Source organism: Lepisma saccharinum, chromosome 20 (assembly GCF_977018435.1).
Source record: "Lepisma saccharinum chromosome 20, izLepSacc3.1, whole genome shotgun sequence".
NCBI lineage: Eukaryota > Metazoa > Arthropoda > Insecta > Zygentoma > Lepismatidae > Lepisma > Lepisma saccharinum.
Genome location: NC_139248.1, coordinates 70,853,464 through 70,874,277, shown reverse-complemented (window position 1 = coordinate 70,874,277; position 20,814 = coordinate 70,853,464). Strand labels below are relative to the sequence as shown.

Sequence of the window (20,814 nt, the reverse complement as noted above, 5' to 3'; positions counted from 1 at the left end):
GAGACTTTAATATTCCGTATATTATTCAGTCGACTCATGATTTGACACAAGGGAATCAAATTGAAATGGAATTGCATAATTTTGTGTCTCTGACTGGTCTTGTTAGCATAAATAATATTAAAAATATCAATAATAGAACGCTTGATCTAGTATTAACGAACGTAGATAATTTACCGGAAGTTCGAATGTGTACGGATCCTCTCGTGAAGATTGATAGACATCATCCACCGTTAGAATTACATGTCAACACTGGTAATGCAAAAAGTAATATTAAAATCAGAACTACTAACATTCTTAATTTTCGGAAGGCGGACTTTTATAATATGTATAAAGACATTAAGGAAGTGAACTGGGATGCATTAGGTAACTTTGATGATCCAGATAAAGCTGTATCGTATTTTTACAAAATATTAAATGAAGTCATCACGAGACGAGTACCTAAAAAGAAACATAAGAAACGGTCTTATCCAAGCTGGTTCACTCAAGAAATTATAAATGTGTTAAAGTCAAAGGAAAATTATAGGAAGAAAAAAAAACATTCAGCTATTAATCTATTAAGATTTAAGGAGCTTCGTAAAGAATCAAAGAAGCTGATTAATGCTGCATATAGAGCATATATTAGTAACCCCGAAGAAGCTATTAAAACTAATCCAAAATGCTTTTGGGATTTTATTAACAATAAGAAGAAAGGGAATACTCGAGTGAATACAATGACATATAAAGGTACGGTTCTTGATTCTAATCAGTCTATCGCAGACTCGTTTGCTGAATATTTTAGTAGTGTCTATGAAAAAGAGGATACAGAGCTGTTGGATATTGGTAATTTAACCAATGAATGTGAGTCACTGTTTAGTTGTAATGGAGATCAAGGAGGATGAATGTAAACAGTCTATTCGGAAATTAAAATCAAGTAAATCTTGTGGGCCAGATGGAATACCCTCGTATGTATTTAAAGGTTGTGGTGAGTGGTTATGTTATCCTTTATGTAAAATTTATAATCTGATTTTAAATTCGGGTAAGTTTCCTACTTTATGGAAGATAAGTAAAGTTTGTCCCATATTAAAATCTTGTAACCCTAGTGACATCACAAATTATAGACCGATTTCATTAATATCTGTACCTGCTAAAATATTCGAACAAATACTCTACAATAAAATATTTTTCCATGTTAAACCCTATTTATCTTCTTGTCAACATGGATTTATACCGAGAAGATCTACTGTAACTAATCTCGTTACCTTTACTCAATATATCGCTGAGGCAGTTAATCAAAATCAAGCAGTAGATGTAATTTACACTGACTTTGCAAAAGCGTTTGATAAGCTAAATCACCGCATCCTTTTACAAAAATTGGTACAGTTCGGTTTCTCGGATGATTTAGTTGCTTTATTTCAGTCTTACATATTGAATAGAGAGCAGTATGTTCTTTATAATGCTTGTTCATCGAGTACATATATTAGTCATTCGGGTGTTCCACAGGGATCCAATCTTGGTCCCTTATTGCTCTTATTATATATTAATGACTTACCTTCTGTTGTTAATTACTCAAAGTGTCTCTTATACGCAGATGATTTAAAACTCTACAAGAATATTGTAAAATTTAAGGATCTTACAGAATTGCAGTCCGATTTGAGTGAATGCCATCAATGGTGTATAAGAAATAAGCTCTATTTTAATGTTGCTAAATGCTTTTCCATGACATTTACAAGAATTTCTTCTCCATTTTTATTTAATTATACTATTGGTAATGTGGGTCTTCAGAGAGTCAATATAATTAAAGATTTAGGAATAATTCTGGATTCTAAACTAACTTACAAGAACCATGTTGATAAACTAGTAGTTAATGGTTTCAAAACTCTGGGATTTATATTTAGAAACACAAAGGAAATGCAGTGTAGTAAAGCCTTAACAGTTGTGTATAATGCTCTGGTGAGGAGTAAATTGGAATACGCTAATGTAATCTGGAGTCCTTACTTCCAATTATATATTGATAAACTCGAACGAATCCAGAATAAATTTTTAAGATATCTGTTCTTTAAAAAATACAAAAAATCGTCTTATGTGTTAAGAATACCTTATAATATGCTACTAACCGAGTTTGAATTTTCCTCTTTGAAAACTAGATCTGATATTGCAAAGCATATTTTATTATATAAAGTTGTTAATGGTAAACTTCTGTACTAAACCTCAATCATTAAGATTGCGTCAACCGTTTATATGCACTTTTTCCAAAAATTTGGTCCATCAGAATTCTGTGGTCATTAGTATGTGTAGACTACATAATAATATTGTTAAGGATAAAATTGATGTAGATTTTGCATTCCCTTACGCAAAGTACATATCAGTAATAAAGGGCTACTATTCAAGACAAAGTTAAGATGTAACGATAAATGGTATTTAATTTTCTTATTTTTATGTTGTGTATTGTATGTATTGAATTGCACTTAACGTTATGGATTTGTATATTATCTTTTATGTTTATGTTTATATGTTCGATAATCTGAAAAATATCAAAATGAGAGTTGGGTGTTTATCTCTTTTGCTTAGTGCGGGTTTTAATAGGGAGTTTCGTTATACTGTTTGAAGTCTGAAGCTTCAGCTTCATGTATATTGGTACTATAGTATTATTCTAATTTTATAATTTTTATTTTGTTGTATTAGTTGTATTATGTTTGTCGGTGGGTATATTGTATTGTATTTGTATTGTATTTTTTATCTTTTTATTTTATTTTTTCTTTTTTTGTGTTGCATAATGTGAGTATTGTTGTAATATCCCATTGTAATTGGAGCATTGCTCTGTTATGGGATTGCTTACAAATAAATAAAATAAATAAATAAACTCGTTCAGTTCTGCCAGTACAAGTCGTAAAACAGCTAGGAGTAGGTGCTGCTCACTCATTTTACACTCTGATATGGTGTGTCTCGTAGACCCCCAGGACATCATTTCCCATTACTTCCTTCTTGCACTGGGTGTATTGAATAGCTGAGCCTTGCCTTCCACGTGCTAGAAGCAACAAAGCACTTGTTCATACGTAACGTTGCGGCAACGTTGACACTGCTTTCTTTCCGGCCCTCGGACAAACATTTGTTGCTACGTTCTTAAGCACAATTTCTACTTCATGTATGTTATTGATTTTTAGTTTCTACATTTCAAAAGTTATTCAAAGCAGTCCCGTCTCAGGTACTATTCAAGTGAACTAACATTTGGCTGTAAGATGGGTACGCATCTCAACAGTCACATCTATTAATTGAGTACTTGCCTCGCCTTTCACCTTATCTTATAGGTCCTTCATTCTGAATTTATTTCCACTCCACACTGCCTTGTTGTCTGCAAGATTTGATTTTCTTCGAATGTCAATATAACACACACGCGTTACATATGAAAATAGTTTAACCAAACTTGTGTCTGTGCCTGTGTGTGTTCCACTTATGTCATCCTAAATATAACAACTAAACACGCATATTCAAATAAACAATTCTGTCTATATTTGGGGGAACGCTGGGGAAGAATTAAGAAAATTTGCTTAGGTTCGGATAATTTGTGTAAGCATGTCCTCATGTTGTTCCCACATTGATCCACATAAACATTCCACACCAACACCATATCCACCAAGCATCCTCCAATTTGGAATTTCAACTTCGAGGACTGTTATTATTAGGTATGAAATTTGCGATAATTGTAAATCCCATATTTTAACCTTTGTTTATGCCACATTCAGTTTCTAACTACTGGTTTACAAGTTCATTTCTAAGGGGAAATAAAATTCTGAATTTATATATTTCGCTTTGTAACCTTCCAGCTAGCTTATGAGCATTTACACAGCAACACATTTTGACGCGAGGAATTTACTGACACAATTATAAAAGTACAAAACAGCAGAAACGGAACTAGTGTTGTACGAACACAAAGTGAGCTTGGAATATAATTTAATATTTTTAAGATTAATCGTTTATGGATCAGAACCGTAGAAATGGTGTGATTAAAGCTTGCAAAACTTTTGAAATGACTGAGAGATTGCTTTGCAACGCAACTTTTAATACATTTCCTTTTCTATAAAATCTTCCCACGTGTACATAAGAGAATAGGCGTGAAAACGAAATGGCAATAAAATATTCTTTATCACTACAATCGAGCGATTACTTCCTACAAAGGCAAAGCTGAATGCGTTTTGATGTTTTTGACATTGTTAGATAAGGGAATTTGTCAAAGAAAAGAGCGTCCAGTGAAAAAAGTTCCAGGGGCACTTTCGTATTCTTGTGGAAATTGTTGCTATGTTTGTGTGCATCCTGCTTCTGGTGGCCCAAGCCACATTATTGACAAATCTCTGTGCGAGTGAGTACGGTGAAGACTACGGCATGGAACTGCAGGACGAGTATCTGGCGTCGGCAGAGGAAGAGGAAGAACCCTCGCATCTGAGGTTCCTGCAGCCGCCCGCTGAAATGATGAATGCTTTTCCGTTCCCGCAGCTGCCCAACAGTTTCGGCTTCGGTGGGAACCAGGGAATGGGTGGCGTGGCGCAGCAGGCGCCAGTGCCGCGGCAGACCGTGCAACAGCCTAACCAACCGCGTGGCAGCTTCCACAAAGCGCCGCCGACGGACATGGCGGGACAGGGACAATACCAGCAAAGAAGAGAGCTTGGTAATACAGAGGTAGGCGAGACATGATTTTTGGGTTACAACATTATAATTTTTCTCTTTTTGCAATACCTGCTGTATTTCCTGGAGTCATTCTTCACACCCAAATACAGGGTGGCGAAAAAGTCACTTTACACTGAAAATTACAAAATCATTTTATTTTCTGTGATGTATTTCCTCGCTCTTATTGTAGAGTCCAAATAAATAAAACTATTTGTAATTTTAGGCTCAGCTATCCTTATCTTGTTTACCAAATAAATAAATTAACTTATTGATAAGCATTACTTGTTATTCCTATTAATATTTTTGTTAGATACGTAAAATTTGCCATCCTACTAGGTCCCTAATAACTATACTCCAAATTTATGGATCACATGTAAACAATTTCTGAAAATAATGCTCATATAATTTATTTCTGCTCCTCGTCCTCTACTCCGTGGACAATTTTACAAATTTTAATTTTCTGATTAACTAACTTAATCAAGGCTAGTATTTATATCGGGTTGCTTAAGGACCCATTATCATTATTTTTACAAATTTGAAACATTTTCTCGTGAAATCATCTCGTTTCTACCCGTTTTTTTCTTAGAATGGCCCCTTACCAATCAATGTCGCAAAAACAACCAGCAAAACTTCCATTATGAGTGATCACAACCAAAAACACTAGCCGGCCCCCTTCGCGGAGTGGTTAGCACATCGCGCTATCGACGCCAGGGGCCCCCGGGCTCGAATCCTGGCTTGGGCATGGACGTTTGTGATGTCTATTCATCAATTTCATCATATCATAAATCATTCCCATCTTCGCAAATTAGCCAAAAGTGGCAGAAGAAGCGAATTGAAATAAATCAAATCAAATCAAACCAAAAACACTAGTAATTACTGGCGCTATATTATAAGCGTTGCTTTCATGGTATTACTCTGCTTGCATTTTTTAGGAGTGTAAAGAGATATTTGCGTCACCTTTTGTAATTAAATGTCATATACCTGGGCATATACACATATCCTCTCATTATTTCCATATCTAAGTTGAATACGTTTCTACCTTTTGCAAGCACTTGAAGCTGGTTTAATTGTTCAATAAATGCACATTCTCGGTTGTTAGACGAGATGTGTGACAGCTGGCATTGTCTTGATAACGAATGATCCGACGGCGTTTGTTTGTTTTCCGTATTTGACCGAAGACCTCTGGCAAACAAATTGTTGTGTACCATTCAGAGTTGACCGTTCTACGTTCGTCTAAAGGCACAGTTGCCACATGACCAGTTTTCCCGAAAAAACAGGCGACCATTTGTTTCGATGTGCTTCGAGCGCGAACAACTTTTGTTGGATTGGGTTCATCTTGAAACACCCATACAGTCGACTGCTGTTTACGTTCCGGCTCATATGCATATATCCATGATTCGTCACCTGTTACAATCTTATATACGTCTTTTGAAGCACCGCGATTGTATTTATTGAGCATTTGTTTGCACCAATTGACGCGAGCGTCTTTTTGAGTTTTTTTCAAATTATGTGGGATCCAACGAGAACATACCTTTCTCACAGCTAAATGATCATGTAATATTTTATATATGCTGGTGGAACTAATGCCTATGGTTGCCTCAATCTCACAGTATGTCACATGACGATCTTGCAGTATTAGGTTTTACACAGCATCAATGTTTTCTTGAACGACAACTGATTTTGGACGACCTTCGCGAATCTCGTCGGTGAGCGAATGGCGGCCACGATTAAATTCGTTATACCAGCGTTTCACAGTGGCAAAGGATGGGGCTTCATCGCCAAATTTGGAAGTAAGTTTATCGATGCACTCTTGTCTTGATAATCCACGTCGAAAATCGTAAAAAATCATCGCACGAAAATGTTCACGATTTAATTACATTTTCTTGTTGTCGCGCAATCTCCAAGGTAACATAAACAACACAAATGAAGCTATTGACAAAACATTTGAAGAACGTTATGGTCAATAATGCCAGACGATTCCGTGCAAACGTCAAATCTCGCCTAACTTCAATCAGTGTTGCCAAGGCTCAAAATATAAATAGTGACCCTCGTACACAGAATAAAATTTATATATACATTAATGGCTTTCGAATCTGTTCACAGGAACGCAACATTTTCTTACGGCAAAACCCCAGCACTAATTGTTATAACGAAATAGCGAAGGATCATTTGATTCACTGCTTTTAATGTTCTTCGGTTTGAAATGATTATCAACCGTATCCAATATTAAACAATCATACATCTACTTGTTTTCTCTAAATTAAAGAAGCAAGGAACGAATGATTAAGAACGACCGTATTTCCAGTCTTCTTTTCACCAATGTACTGACTACGTTGCAGACAGGGGCGTGCCAGGAAAAAATGGAGGTGTTTTGACAGGGTTATAATTTCCATAAATGGTATCGAAATTCTAACATATAACTAACTAACTAACTCTCTAGCCTTCTCAAACCCGAAGGTTTATGGCTGCAGCAACACAACCCTGGGCAACAACAATCCAATCTTTTCCATCCCTACCAATTTCCTTTAGGTCCATCTCAACGTTATCCCTTCATCTTCGTCTTCGCCTTGCTATGTTCCTACAGGCTTCGCAACAAGAATCCTGTAAACTCTTCTTTCCTCTCCCATTCGTGTCACATGGCCTGCCCACCTAAGTCTTCCTAATTTAATAATTCTAATAATATGTGCGCATGAATACAAATTATTTAGTTCTAAATTATGCAACCTTCTTCACTCTCCTCATTCCTTTTATGTCCAAATATTTTTATAAGGATTATATTTTCAAATACTCTGAATTATATTCCTCTTTCAATGGAAATGGAATGGAAATTCTAACATACATGTATACGAATTCAACACACTATTTCTCGCTTTAAACTGTATTTGTTTTCGAATTTCTGGAATAAAAATTCCATATATCCAACAAGTTTGCAACATTTGAAGTGCGGAAACCTTGGAGAATTAATTTTGATGATAAATTCTGAAAATTGTTTAAGTTTTCCTTCACAATCTGTGTACTGGTCATCTGATGCTAAGAACACCTATTGCTAGTTGCTCGCAAATGCTACCTCATTGTATTTCTATCCTCAAACTTTTTGTTTCTTGTTTTACTCTTATTTTGTTCAATTCCGTTTCTCAAGAATATGATTTCCTTGATATTCAACTGCGTCTTGTCTTCCACACACTTCATGAATTCTCGGTGAAATGGCGATCCATAATGACAAGTTCTGTTTTTTCTCCCCACATAACTAATGTCATACTTCAACGTCCAGTTGACAACCTATGCTATTCATTATCATTTCAACATTATACCCGAGTAATTCAAATGCAATATGGGTCCTCCAGATACAATGTAATAGTAATACAGTAGCTTTGTATTCAAGGGGTTCCGATTTGATTCCCGCTGGATGCACACTGAAAAGTGTTTCAGACTCCAATTTAAACTGTAGGTCCAGTCTTGATTAGCTTACACACACACAAAGTGAATTTTAACAGCCTTTAAGAGAACAAGATGCGCTCAATTTTTCTGTCCTTAAATATGAAGTGTCCAGGTTATGATGAGAGATGTGTGAATTGAACTTCTCCGTAAAATATAGTACATTGCATGCTTACTTATTTAATTCATTATTACGATTTCTGAAGGTTTAATTATAAGATTAGAAAGTAAGGAATGCTGAAGAGATATTGGGGGAATTCCACGAAAGTGGTCCTACTCCATGTAAACAACAAAGTTCATTAATCTGGAAATTATTATTGTTTTAATTGCATTAAGGTTTAAATATTTGTGAATGCATATAATTTGCATGTTTTACGAACAAACATTGTTAAAATCTGTAACGTATATGCTTCACAGAAAATTGAAGTCAAACTTTGCTACATTTTTAAAGTGTCACTCAAGTAATACATTTTCTTTAATGCTTTTCATGCATTCAGACTATGTGATTACACTCAAGTTTCTTTTTCATTCCTTAGCACACACGACAAAGTACTTCATAATTCTATGAAATGAGTTCATCCTGAAAGTTTTTAATCCAATCTCATTTAACCTTACATTTTGTGTGTGAAATGTCGCACACGTAATTCTGGGATGCCCTATTACATTTGTCATGTTACAGGAAGATTGTAAATTCAAAATTGTATGTTTCCTTCTGGTCATAATAATTGTCTTCTCTTTCAGGACAATAAGGGAACTACCAAACGCAGGAGAACTGCCCCTTGTAGTAAGTATTTTACTTTTGTTGCTGATGTATGTGAACTAACATCACTTCGAAAGTTATATCAAATTGCACGCGTATACGTAGGCAGTTTCAGCTAGGAATGACGTAACCCATCATGTTATTGAGAGAGAAATTTGTTCTTGCTCTGGCAACCGCGATAAGTGGAGTTATTACTGCAGTGAGGGTATCGGCTGGCATGGTGATATTTATTAAAGTTGCAATTAAATTCCTAAATTCCTTTGCCTTCAAGCATTACATACTTTTCTTAATATATTAATATATTTTAAGTAATCTGAAATTGAAGGATATTGCGAATATTGCATGTAAAATTTTCAGTTCAATATTTAACTTCGAATTTTAGATTCTGGTCTCGCAGGTATTAATTACAATAGAATTAAGTGATTTTGTTGCATTAATTGTCTTGTTCACAGGTGATATGTAATTTCTAAAGAAAATGTATTCATGTTGTTCAGATATTTAATTCAAATATAAAATGTTTTGTTTCTTGAATTATTTCACAACCTAAAGTAGATATATTTTGTTAATTATCACCTCGGGTCCATTCTTCTATTCTTCAGTGGTAGTTACTTATCATTCCTTAGTACATGGTAATTATATCTATATACATTTAAGTTTAGGTGGGTGACGTATAATTTACAGTTTCAAATTTTGTCCATGCATATACAATGTGGCACGGCCTGGAGACAAAGAATCATTATATCTCAATTTCTTTAAAACAATCTAAACACATTTGCAGGTAGGCACAAATTTTCAGATGTAGACGAGTATATTAGCCTTGAAGGTCATGGGGTTGAGAGTTCCTTCTGGAAAGCTGAAAAATTACTTCGTCATCTTTAGGCTTCGTTACATACCATGGGTTGTTTAAGAGTGTACTCAAGTACAGAGCCATAGCTAGGAGTAGAAGGGACGGTCACATTTGGTTCTGAAACAAACTAGAAAAGAAAAACAAAAATAGGAAAAGAGTAAACGCCACGGCGCCCCGTGACTACTGAATTGCTATCCTTGCCAGCTTTCAAAGAAATAGATCTAAAAATTGTCTTCCTCGCTTCCTTCCTAATATCAGGTTTCTGCAAAAATAATGGCCGAATTGTTTCGCTGTGTGATTTGCAAATATTTTTTCCTAATACATCTAATTGATTATATTGCATGTTCCATATCATTTTAAAGCTTATTTATTGTTTAATCTATCTGCCAAAAATAATTTTCCTAACGCTTAATTTACCTCGATTCTAGGCTAGTTACCATGACACTGGCAAAGCAAGAAATGCGCATCATTTCGCTTCATGAGTTCGAACTTGGTCCCAGACCTGCAGAAGCAACTCGAAATGTCACTAAGCTGCGGGATGGGGGAAGCGTACCGGCCATATGCCTCTCGCAGATGAGGGGTCGTGAGCGTCCATCGAAAGTTCAGAACAAAATGAAGACGATAATGGAAACTGAAACGCTCAAAACAACAGGAGAGGTTGCAATCGATCACAGTTCGCCATTTGAAGAAAATTGGGAAGGTGAAAAAACTCGATTAGTGGCACGAGGTCGTGAGGTACGACGTGAATGAGAATAAAAAATAATAGTCATTTTAAAGTATTTTCTGTGTGCTCCTTTTTCTAAACAATAACGTCCAATTTCTCGAACGCATTGTGACGTGCAATGAAAGGTGTATTCTAAGACAATCGACGAGGTTCAGCACAATAGTTGGACCACGACGAAACTCCTAAACACTCCCCAAAGCCGAAATTGCATGATAGGAAAGTCATGGTATGGTGACTGTTTGATGGTCTGTTGCCGGTGCCATCAACTACAACTATCTGAATCTCGGCGAAACCATCACAGCAGAGAAGTATTGTCAATATTGTCAAAAAAATCTATTAAATGCACTGGAAAATTTAATGTCTGGTCAACAAAAAAGGCCCAATCCCTCGGCACGACTACGCTCGACTGCACGTCGCACAACCAACCCTGCAGAAGGAGAACGAATTGGGCTTTGAAACTGTACCTTGCACACCATACTCACCGGACCTCTCGCTAACAGACTACCACTTCTTCAACCATCATCTCGACAACTTCCTACGAGAGAAGCGCTTCAATAACCAGGATGCTGCCGAAAACGCATTGCGAGGGTTCGTCGACTGCAGAAGCCCGGAATATTATGCTACCGGAACAAACGGACTTATTTCTCATTTTCAAAAGTGTGTTGATTATAATGGTTTTTACTTTGATTAATTACAGTAAATTTGTGCCAATGTCGTTAAAAACTACCCTAATAATTCTTGCCCTGAAAATCCTTGCGCGCGATGGGAATTGCTGTTTGCGCGCAGATAATAAGGACTGTTACTAAGCTATTTCTCTTCGGCCAATACAGGGTAACGAAGGTTATTCATCTTGCAATATATTATTATCTTTAAAATTTCTTTTACAAGAAGATCTTCACACTGCATTCGCATTACCTTGCTCAGAACCATCACTAGTTTTATGACATTCATAACATGACATTTATGTCATAAACAAGTTTTTGTTATGGATTTCCATGCATTTCGTGTACAGGTTGTGGAATGGCCGAGAAACTGACAGACAGCAGAATAGTGGGAGGAGTGAACGCAACCCTGCGGTATCCCTGGATGGCTTCTCTGTGGATGTCCATGAACGGTGTACCTTCTCACTTCTGTGGAGCGGCCATCATTGCAGACAATTTCGTCGTGACGGCCGCCCACTGCAAGGAGAACATCCCGGCGCCCCCGGACGAAGATCAGGAGTAAGAACATTTCTCACTTCCGTCAATTTATGTCCATATATTAATAAATGCACATGAGTTTCACAGCTATTGCAATGATTTTCACAGTTTCGCTGTAAAAAAATATTTCGCATTTGCAGAACTGTTTATTTTATTTATTTACTTAGAAAATTTCAGAAGTAGCCATTTTACGCTGAAATCATCAACAATGAATATCCGAAATTGGCATTTTGATTTCGATACTCAAGGAACTATATTAAGATTTAAAAACACTTTACATGTAACGTTCTACCCTCTATCAGGGTAGACGAAGAACTAAACCAAAAAAAATATATTGCAGGAATATTTTTTTAGGATATTATACACAGATATAATTGCAGCCTATACTGTGCTTAACATCACAGATTTTGTCTCATTGTCCTAGAACTTAGTTGTCCTAGAGTTGAGATAAGAAAGTTACAAATTGAGAAAATGACACACGGCATGATAAAAAATGTCCGCCATCTTGAAATCAGTGATAATAAAACTAACTGTCAACATATGAGTTTCACACTACACGAAATACATATTTTTAAAAAAATGTCAAGCAATCAGTGTTGTATCACTTGCCGTGGATTTACCCTAGAACAAAGTTAAAAAAATTGACACAAAAAGATTTCAAAAACATGCCACTTCTATTATTATTATGCAATTGATATATTCTGTTATATTATTTACCAACATTTATTCTTGTAGATGACCGAAAGGCATGCTCTTTGGAAAATATATCAACACTTGAAGTGGGTGGGAAGTCTCTAGAAGAGGGGTCTTTTTTAAATTCCTAGTCTAGACTTTACGTGCTAAAATAAGTTTGTGTTGCGTGCTGTGCATGTAACTCCAAAGTGGGTTTTGTCATTGATCATTTGTGCAGAGAATTTCAATCACTCAACAAACGGCGCTGACACACGTTTAGAAATGGACAAGTGATGATGCATTGTTGAAAAATCGCGAATTGAGGGATACCTTCAACTTCATAAATCGATGGTGTCTGATCCATTGGCAAATGTTCAAGTACCGAGTTATCCAAAATAACTCCACAACGTTGAACGTTAACTGTGATAATACAAAACTAGATATTATAGATTTGCAAGTTCTCTGTGTATGAGTTATCGTACGAACATCCATCCCAGATTTTCTCGAGCATCTCCCTACTCGTTGACATCAGTTATGCGTCCTCCAAATCTTTCACAAAACCCCCAAAGGAAGGAATTCATCAGAGAAAGATCTGAAGATCTCCCAAAATGGTCAGAGATACAAAGAAGCTGTCTGAGCTCACAGCTGATGAGTAAGTTACTTCCTAATCGGTAGTTTTCAGGACAATGCAGCTTTTTACAGTCCTTTGGTCATACCACAGACAAAGGTAATGAATCTAACCTAACCTATTACCTTTGTCTGTGGTCATACTCTCGAACCCAGAACAATGGACAAAATGGCGACGCAAACGCAGTGCTTCATTTCTTTTATCGCTTTGCAACATGGCAAAGTTTGTGTTTCAAGAATATATTATTGTTTAATTGTAATCTGAGTGTCATTAAAATCTGTAGTTGAATTAAGCTTATGGTCCTCCACTCCAGAAACGAAGGTTTGTGTTACACCGCATCGTGCAAACGTGCACAAAAATCACTTTTTCAGTCCTACACGGGACACACAAACACATTTGTGCACAGACCATAAACACACATACAGAAGCTTTACTTAGTTACTTCTCCACTATGTATATGTTTATTAAACCCTATATTAAATAATATAAACAATTGCCTTTGAATGGAAAAAAGGTACACCAACGTTTTCTAACATATTCGATAAAAGAGTTTCTAGTTTCATTTTCTGAAAAAAATGTAAGTAAAAGCTTCGAATGGTTTCCTAAATATCTTAGAGATAATGAAGTACAGAACTATGATTCACTGTATGGAGAAAAAAATTACCCTCTCAATACAGCATATCGTAGAAATTGTTTGCAGTTTCCTGTGACACGGGATGGTTGTGGGATGTATTCCCAGTAATGATCTTATCCTTAAAAATACATTCGGAGCAAAATTTCCCTGAATCATGTATTCTAAAAAAAACCTACAAGACATGTCCTCTAAATAATCTTTGTTTAGGATATAAAATTCTGTATCAAAATATAATAACACTTAACATTTTTGCTAGGAATTAACAAAAATATTATTTTTCACAGCACATACTTTGATAAAAATGTCGAAATTATAATAAATGCCACAAACTACAACAACATGGATTACGTTATAAGAAGAAAAGCCAAGAAAGTAATTATGCACGAAAATTTTACTACCGACACCTACGACAGCGACATAGCTCTGATAGAACTGGATCGACCGATCTCCATCAAGGAGTTCATCCCCATATGCTACAAGCATGGTAAGTTCGTATCTTGACCTACGTTTCGCTGTGTGTGTGTCCACCAATCGTCTTGTGTGGTTCGATGAGTGCCAAGAACCTTAGTTGTGAAGTAAAAGCTGTAGGGGTAACATCGCTCTCCCGTTACAACCTTGAACTATTTGTAACGAGGTAACTATGGTGACCAACTGTCACGTAGAGGAGAGTTGCCGGAATTGGACCGTTGCCTAAGTTAGACTGACCGCCTTTGTTTTTGCCTATAGACGAGTATTTGAAACAGATGAATTGGCATTACTGGTTGTACAGTGTCATGTACAAATGACTGAATGGTCAGTCAACTACATACGTTCGAAGAAGTAGGAGTGCTGTTATTGTGTTTCCATTGTTCGTGTTGCAATTATTGTGCTTCAGATCTTAAGCTCTTGTGTAGACTAGGGATAAGTAATCAAATGTCCTGTAGTATATTATAAAAGTGCCATTCATTAACCACTAACTACATGTGGTAAAACTATGGTTTAGTTGAGTATGTTCGTGTAGCGTCATATTTTTATTAACGGGGTATAATTGCCTAGGTTGGACCATAAAGTGTTTACCAAATTGGACCGGGGAAAGTATGGGCTGTGGACAGAGATGCAATGATGGGGACTAAGGTTTAAACGAGTGTAGTAGAAGGTATGGTTTGTTCGGTTTTACAGCTAATCGAATGTTCAACGTTTATGAGTGAGGTTTCACCACAGTCCAGAAACGTCCACAAACAATTGTAGCAAAGAAAGGAAAATCACAGGTAGGTGCTGTTACAAGCGGCGAACGTGGAGTAAATACCACAATGGTGTGTACAGTGAGTGCTGCAGGTGTCTAGGTACCGTAGACATACATACGTACAGGTCTTTTGTGAGCGGTCCAACCTAAGGAACCTGTGGTTTAAGTTAGGAAACCAGTTGCCTATAATGGACCTATGTCACTACTTTCGTTTATGTACCCTATTGTATTGGTTCCTGCATTTTTTGTTGAAATACATATATGAAGTGAAAGCTAATAGTTTGTGCTTCTCATACCTGCAATTTCGTTCTTTTTCTGTGTCTTGTTTTTTATGCAGAAGCAAAATAGTACCAACTGGTCCAATTTCGGCAACTCTCCCCTATTTCCTGAGAAATTTCGTATTATAACAAATGTTTTATCCTCCCGGCTACCGTATTGACATTCTATTGCTCCCGTATATTTCATTAACATGATTGCGAAATTGCATTGGAATTTCCAAGAGATTGGAAAAACTTGGTTCTGCAACATCAGTGCAGAAATACACGTAAGATAGGACTAAAAAATATGCAAATTTGTATATTTTTATTCTGTATTCTAAATTGTAAAATTTTCTTTTGTTTCAAATTATCCATTATATGGACATTTGTTGCAGTGAGGTAACGCCGATAAAAGTGCTCAAAATTTGTCGCAACGAAATCGCCTGGAATTGTCCGAAAGTTGGTCACCCTGGAAATAATCCATAAGCTAATAGCTGGACCTACAGTTTCAAGTAGGATCCGAACCGCAACTTAAAATTCTGCATCCACCAGGAATCGAAGTATGCTAGCACCAAGCTATCTGTTGGGTTACCTATCATTGTATATGGCGTCGATCAAACCAACAATACCGTTTCTACTTCCAGAAATTGTTGTTCCCTTACTGTTCTTATTCGCAGATGAAAATTACGTAGGGAGATACGGGAGGACCATGGGTTGGGGCTACACCCAAAACCCAGAGGAACTGGAAGATGAGGAGAAGATGAAGACTTTGTCGAAAACCCTACTGGAAGTGGAGCTGCCCATCCTCAGCCTCCAGCAGTGCCGGACGCAGACGGCCTGGACCCCGGAGGAAATCACGGACAACATGATCTGCGCCGGATCCTTGCAGGTGTCCGGTAAAGACGCTTGTCAGGTAGGCGAACAGAAATTACTTATCTTTCTTTATAATAGGGATTCTTGCTATTTTTGCGCATTGTCGATAGCTAAAGATGCAAGACTCTTGCTTTCTGGGGCGCGTCAAGTATCTGAGCGCTCAGCGAGCAACGCTATCTCCTAGCTTCTTGATAGCCAAATAAGCGTTGCTCGACCAGCGCTGCTCACTTGCTCGCTGAACGAGCTTGAACTTTGTTCGCCATAGATTTAAGGCACAGAATATATCGTTTTGTGCTTCGATCTCGTGTTTTCAGAAGCAATAATTATAAATTTATATTTGTTTTGAAATGGCAATCACAGACCATGGTACTGGTTTCGATCAATGAGCAAACATAGTCAAGTAAATAATCTGTCTACTCAACGAGAGGAAATCTTGCTCAGATACTCGACGCGCCCCTGATGTACTCCATATCATGTCGCCTCCGTCTCCTGTAATACACTTGCACGAGCTAATGCAGTCTCTCTTTTACGTTTGGTAGTGATAAAGTAAGTGCAACGTATAAGGACGAAGAGAAATTGAACCAGCCGATGCCACTATGTCAGTCGATCGTAGCCATCAGTGCGTTCAAAATATAATTGAGTGTTGCATTAAGTGTAGCTGTGGAGCATAACATATCTCTACATCTCGCGTAATAACAGCAAATGCTACAATTTCCTTTACCCAAAAATCCAAAACTTTCTCAGCTTTCACAGCTCCAAACATCGACTAGTTCGTTTTCTTAATATATTTATTATACATATATACGTCCAGATTATAGATTATATGTTTCATTGTTGATATCCTGATTAAAAAATAAAGTCTATCTTCAACCACTTCAGTTGTAAGTATCGTACATTTCAAAATAATAAAATATATACGAATAGCTTTTACAGCAAATCTGTTTGTTCACAAACGAATAAATATTCCCGGGTCCAAACTTTAACCTCGATATGACGAAGGCGTCAAATTGTGAGTCATTTCGAATGTTAAATCACACAAAAAGTATATTTGATTTTATGGTGCAGCTGCTTTCCGAACTTTGTAAGATTCCGCTATACCAGGGAGTTCGAAAATCATAATTTTTAACTTCATCGAACTTAACATACCTTGAGTCAAGTTGTATTTTTTTTCTGGACTTAAAGCCACGCGAATTTCATACAATTGAGCGTTGTGAAGTATGATATAAAGACACAAATGTTTTATTTTCCCTTAAAAGAATGACACAGAAGCATATTTAAAAATGAAACATGTGTTTCAGGGCGATAGCGGAGGACCTTTCATGCTGCAGGATGGGAGATCGGATCTAAAATTTTACCTCATAGGTAAGAATTTCTATCTTCTATTCTATTAACACATATCATAATGACACGTATTTGTAGCACCTTGGTGTAACTATTGAGGACCAAAGGCTCCCAGAGATTTTTCATTGAAGACACCGCATCGGGTTCCATTTATCCGTGAAAAAAGCAAGTCCACTTATATCATTGCAAATTGTGAGCTACCATTGTCTCGAGCTATGAACACAATTCTCTTTTCCATTTCCTTTTCTTACTCAGTTTTCTTATACCAGTTGCGTATTCTCCGTGTTACCGCGTTTACCCTCAGGTAAACAATGTTTTTTCATATATATAGAAACTAGCGGAAAATTTGAAGTTGTCGGACTTCTATTTTTGTTTTACTTGCATGCCTGTTTCACTTCTATTATATCTAAGTAATCTAGATGAGATATATATAATAAAAATGTGCAATAAATAAAAATTGTTGCAGTATACCAGGTCAAATTTTCTGAATACGCTACTGAACTATACCATTCTCTCCAATCACCTTAATGTTCTCGCATTTTCACATTTCTCTGTATCTTTCTCTTTATTTTTACGCTTGTCCTGTCATTTGCTTATTTTATGTGCATATTTTTGAACTCCCAACGCCTAATAGTTTGGACCACCTCATTTTCTGATTCTTAATGTGGGCATATTCCTTCTCTTCATTCTCTATTTCAGATTAGGTTAATTATTCTGAATTATGAACTTGTAAGTCGACCATCATTGTTCATTTATTTTCTGGTAACACAAGGTGCGACTATAAGGAAGGGAGCCAGAATTTCGTCCCCCTCGGTATTTCGGCCCTGTAGCTAGAAGTACAGTCGTTGCCAGCAGCGCTCCATAATTGGGAAAGGCAAACAGAGCCAGTTGGGAAATTCTGTGCTCAAGACAATTTATGGTCCGGTGTAACGAAGAAGTTTCGGTTTTGTGATAAGTCGAGTTCTTGCAATATCATTGTTAGCAGTCATTTACGCGCAGTATGAGTGTAGGTTTTATATTCGCTGCATGTCACTGGCTTAGGTACGTTGTCAATATAGAAGTGTGCGCGTTGTGTTCCATCAAGGTCACTTCTTGAAAATGTAGGAACCGCCATGTTAGTTTGAAGGTTGTTTCTAATATCGTCCCCCATCATGTTCCTAATTTAATCCATGGGACCCGATGCACAAATGTTTCATGTGGTTCCACAAAACATGATCCGGCGCCAAAAACTCTGTGCATTTTATTTGCGATACTTGTTTGCAAGAGTAAAGGTCATCTTACAAATAAATTATAACAAGTAAAAATAAATATTGTTTCTAAGTTGTGCTAAATTTATATTTTAAGTTTGCTATATTCGACTAATTATGTTCACTTTTGTAATGACCTTTTGTAAGTCACATGAATACCTTGGCAAATCATTATTACCCTCTTTTTTTCCAACCTGTTTTAGGGAGACGAAATAAAGTTTTGCGATATATGATTAATTTGTTTTGATACTAACAATAGATTATACAAGTGCTTTGGCCTTGTTTCCTGATAAAGAGTTAGTTGACGAAGGCAATACAAAACTTTAGAGCTCTTACTTAACTCGATACAATGTTTTCAAATTATATTTTATATAGTTAAATATTATTTTAATGTTGATTGTTTAACTTGCAGGTTTAGTTTCCTATGGAAAAGATTCGTGTGGAGTAGCCGGAACGCCAGGCATATATACCAGAGTGGCACATTTTGTTGACTGGATAGACAAGCATTTGCAAGAGAAGAATGCACAAACATGTAAATACTCCTAGTGATTAAAGATTTTCATCCAATCGTCATTCGTGATCAATGCTACTCCTTGGGAGTATTTTAAGACCTTGGATCTAAAATTCCAAAATATGAATTAGCGCTATCAGATTCACGGAAAGAGATTTTTATATTGAATTAACGCGAAACGTGTCGACAAAATTTATGAAACTTGTTCTTATCGTGTAAATTGGAAGTGATATTTTACTTTTTATTTGTTGCGGACGCATGAAATGAATGAGCTGTGGTACGACTTGTAACCAACTAGTTCGTTGACATTCAAGTATCACGTCAATTAATTTATATTAAAATTATTTATTCTAGTATATTAGTAATACTTTTTCTCCCTGTAATAGTCATAATAAATAATTTAAGGATCCAAACATGATAACAACGTTGACTCATGGGTCAACTAAATTTGAATGGGAAATTAAACGATTTTCATTTCAAACACACTGAATAGAGCACTACAGCATCGTACACCCATTACACTTCACACCCTTCCCTGGGGTCGATTCTCGACTCTGCGACTCTCAGAAAACTAAGGTGAGCGACCATCCAATTCTCACTAGGACGTAGGAGCGAGGGCCTCGCAGATGGCGTAGAGGTAACCTCGCCGCCTTGTAATCAACAGATCTCGGATTGCACCCAACTTCAAACTGCAGGTCCAGTCTCGATTAGCCTATCAGTGGATAAAGTGGACTTTAAAAAAAACAAAAAAAAACATGAATACCTGCAGGAACTGTTATCCGCATCCTTTTACACTGCTCTTCTAATGTGTCCTTTGTATTTATTATAGAACATGTGAGATTGTGTGAGAATTGCATTTTTGTGTAACACCTATGAACTTATACATTCAAATACAATATATTTTCATTTTTAAAAGTACTATTACTTCAGTAAACTCTCTATTATGTTCAAACGATCAAAATTAACAACACAAATTTATAATCGTCTCAAATTTCTACCCATGTGATATGCATTATAGTATGGCTCTTTTAAAGTTTGCACATTAGTATAACGTCTCTGATCACCTCATCATACACGTTACCCACATTCCTTTCTATAAGGGAACTCTTTTTACATTTACCACTAAACGAATTTTGATGGTCATAAAAGGAGAGCAAGTTGAACGGGTGTGATAGTAACAACGAGCTGTGATCTTTGTTATAATAATGAATAAAATTAACTATAATAATAATAAATTTCTTTATTATTCTTTGTGAAATATTTTGCAAAAATCGCAACTTGCTGTCATCTATGATTGGTGAATGACAGCAATTTATAATGGTGATGAGCCTGCATACTTTACCGAAAAATCTATTCATAAATTACATTATTTTTGCAAACTTTGCTTTGAACGCCATGTGGTACAGCCAACCGCAAAAGTAACAGTAGGCGAATTGACCATCACCATTTTCAATCATTCTGTTTTCGCAATCTGACGATCATGATTTGAAATAAAAACGTCAACAAGCAGAGGACAGCATCTGCTTCACATCAACAAAATTCCATTCCTTAAAACAACACAGGAAGTACCGAAAAAGAAGAGTTTATAAAAGCTATGGGCAATTTGCCTACTGTTATTTTTGACGTTGGCTGTACAAAGTGACAAGAATCTCATCTTTTGCATATTTTCATCTCAATGGTCTTTTTAGGCACCCGTTCATCTTGACATGTAGTATCCTTAAAGTAACAATTAACTAATTGTGAGTCGCTGATTGCAGTGAGAATTATGCATCACATCACTTTTGAATAATTACGGGAAAGGCACAATTCGCCGTCTTCCTGAATCT

At 36.4% G+C, this 20,814-nt stretch overlaps 1 protein-coding gene and 1 long non-coding RNA gene across 2 annotated transcripts in view; one reads left to right on the top strand and one right to left on the bottom strand.

Moving 5' to 3' along the window:
• The window catches only part of LOC146003333 (uncharacterized), a 399,672-nt gene that overhangs the window by 21,182 nt on the left and 357,676 nt on the right, over positions 1-20,814 (bottom strand). The window lies entirely within an intron of this gene.
• LOC146003327 (trypsin-1-like) lies at positions 4,124-19,252 on the top strand. The gene is made up of 7 exons (XM_083141606.1): positions 4,124-4,650; positions 8,815-8,857; positions 11,417-11,624; positions 13,822-14,021; positions 15,694-15,929; positions 17,188-17,251; positions 18,890-19,252. The coding sequence occupies exons 1-7, from the start codon at positions 4,273-4,275 to the stop codon at positions 19,021-19,023; spliced, it is 1,263 nt and encodes a 420-aa protein (XP_082997732.1). The 5' UTR covers positions 4,124-4,272; the 3' UTR covers positions 19,024-19,252.

Bases quoted from the DNA above. Each gene is read 5' to 3' on its own strand.
- LOC146003327 (XM_083141606.1), top strand. From the start codon at position 4,273: ATGTTTGTGTGCATCCTGCTTCTGGTGGCCCAAGCCACATTATTGACA. The intron at 4,651-8,814 runs GTAGGCGAGACA...CTTCTCTTTCAG, and splicing joins GAGAGCTTGGTAATACAGAG to GACAATAAGGGAACTACCAA. The intron at 17,252-18,889 runs GTAAGAATTTCT...TTTAACTTGCAG, and splicing joins TCTAAAATTTTACCTCATAG to GTTTAGTTTCCTATGGAAAA.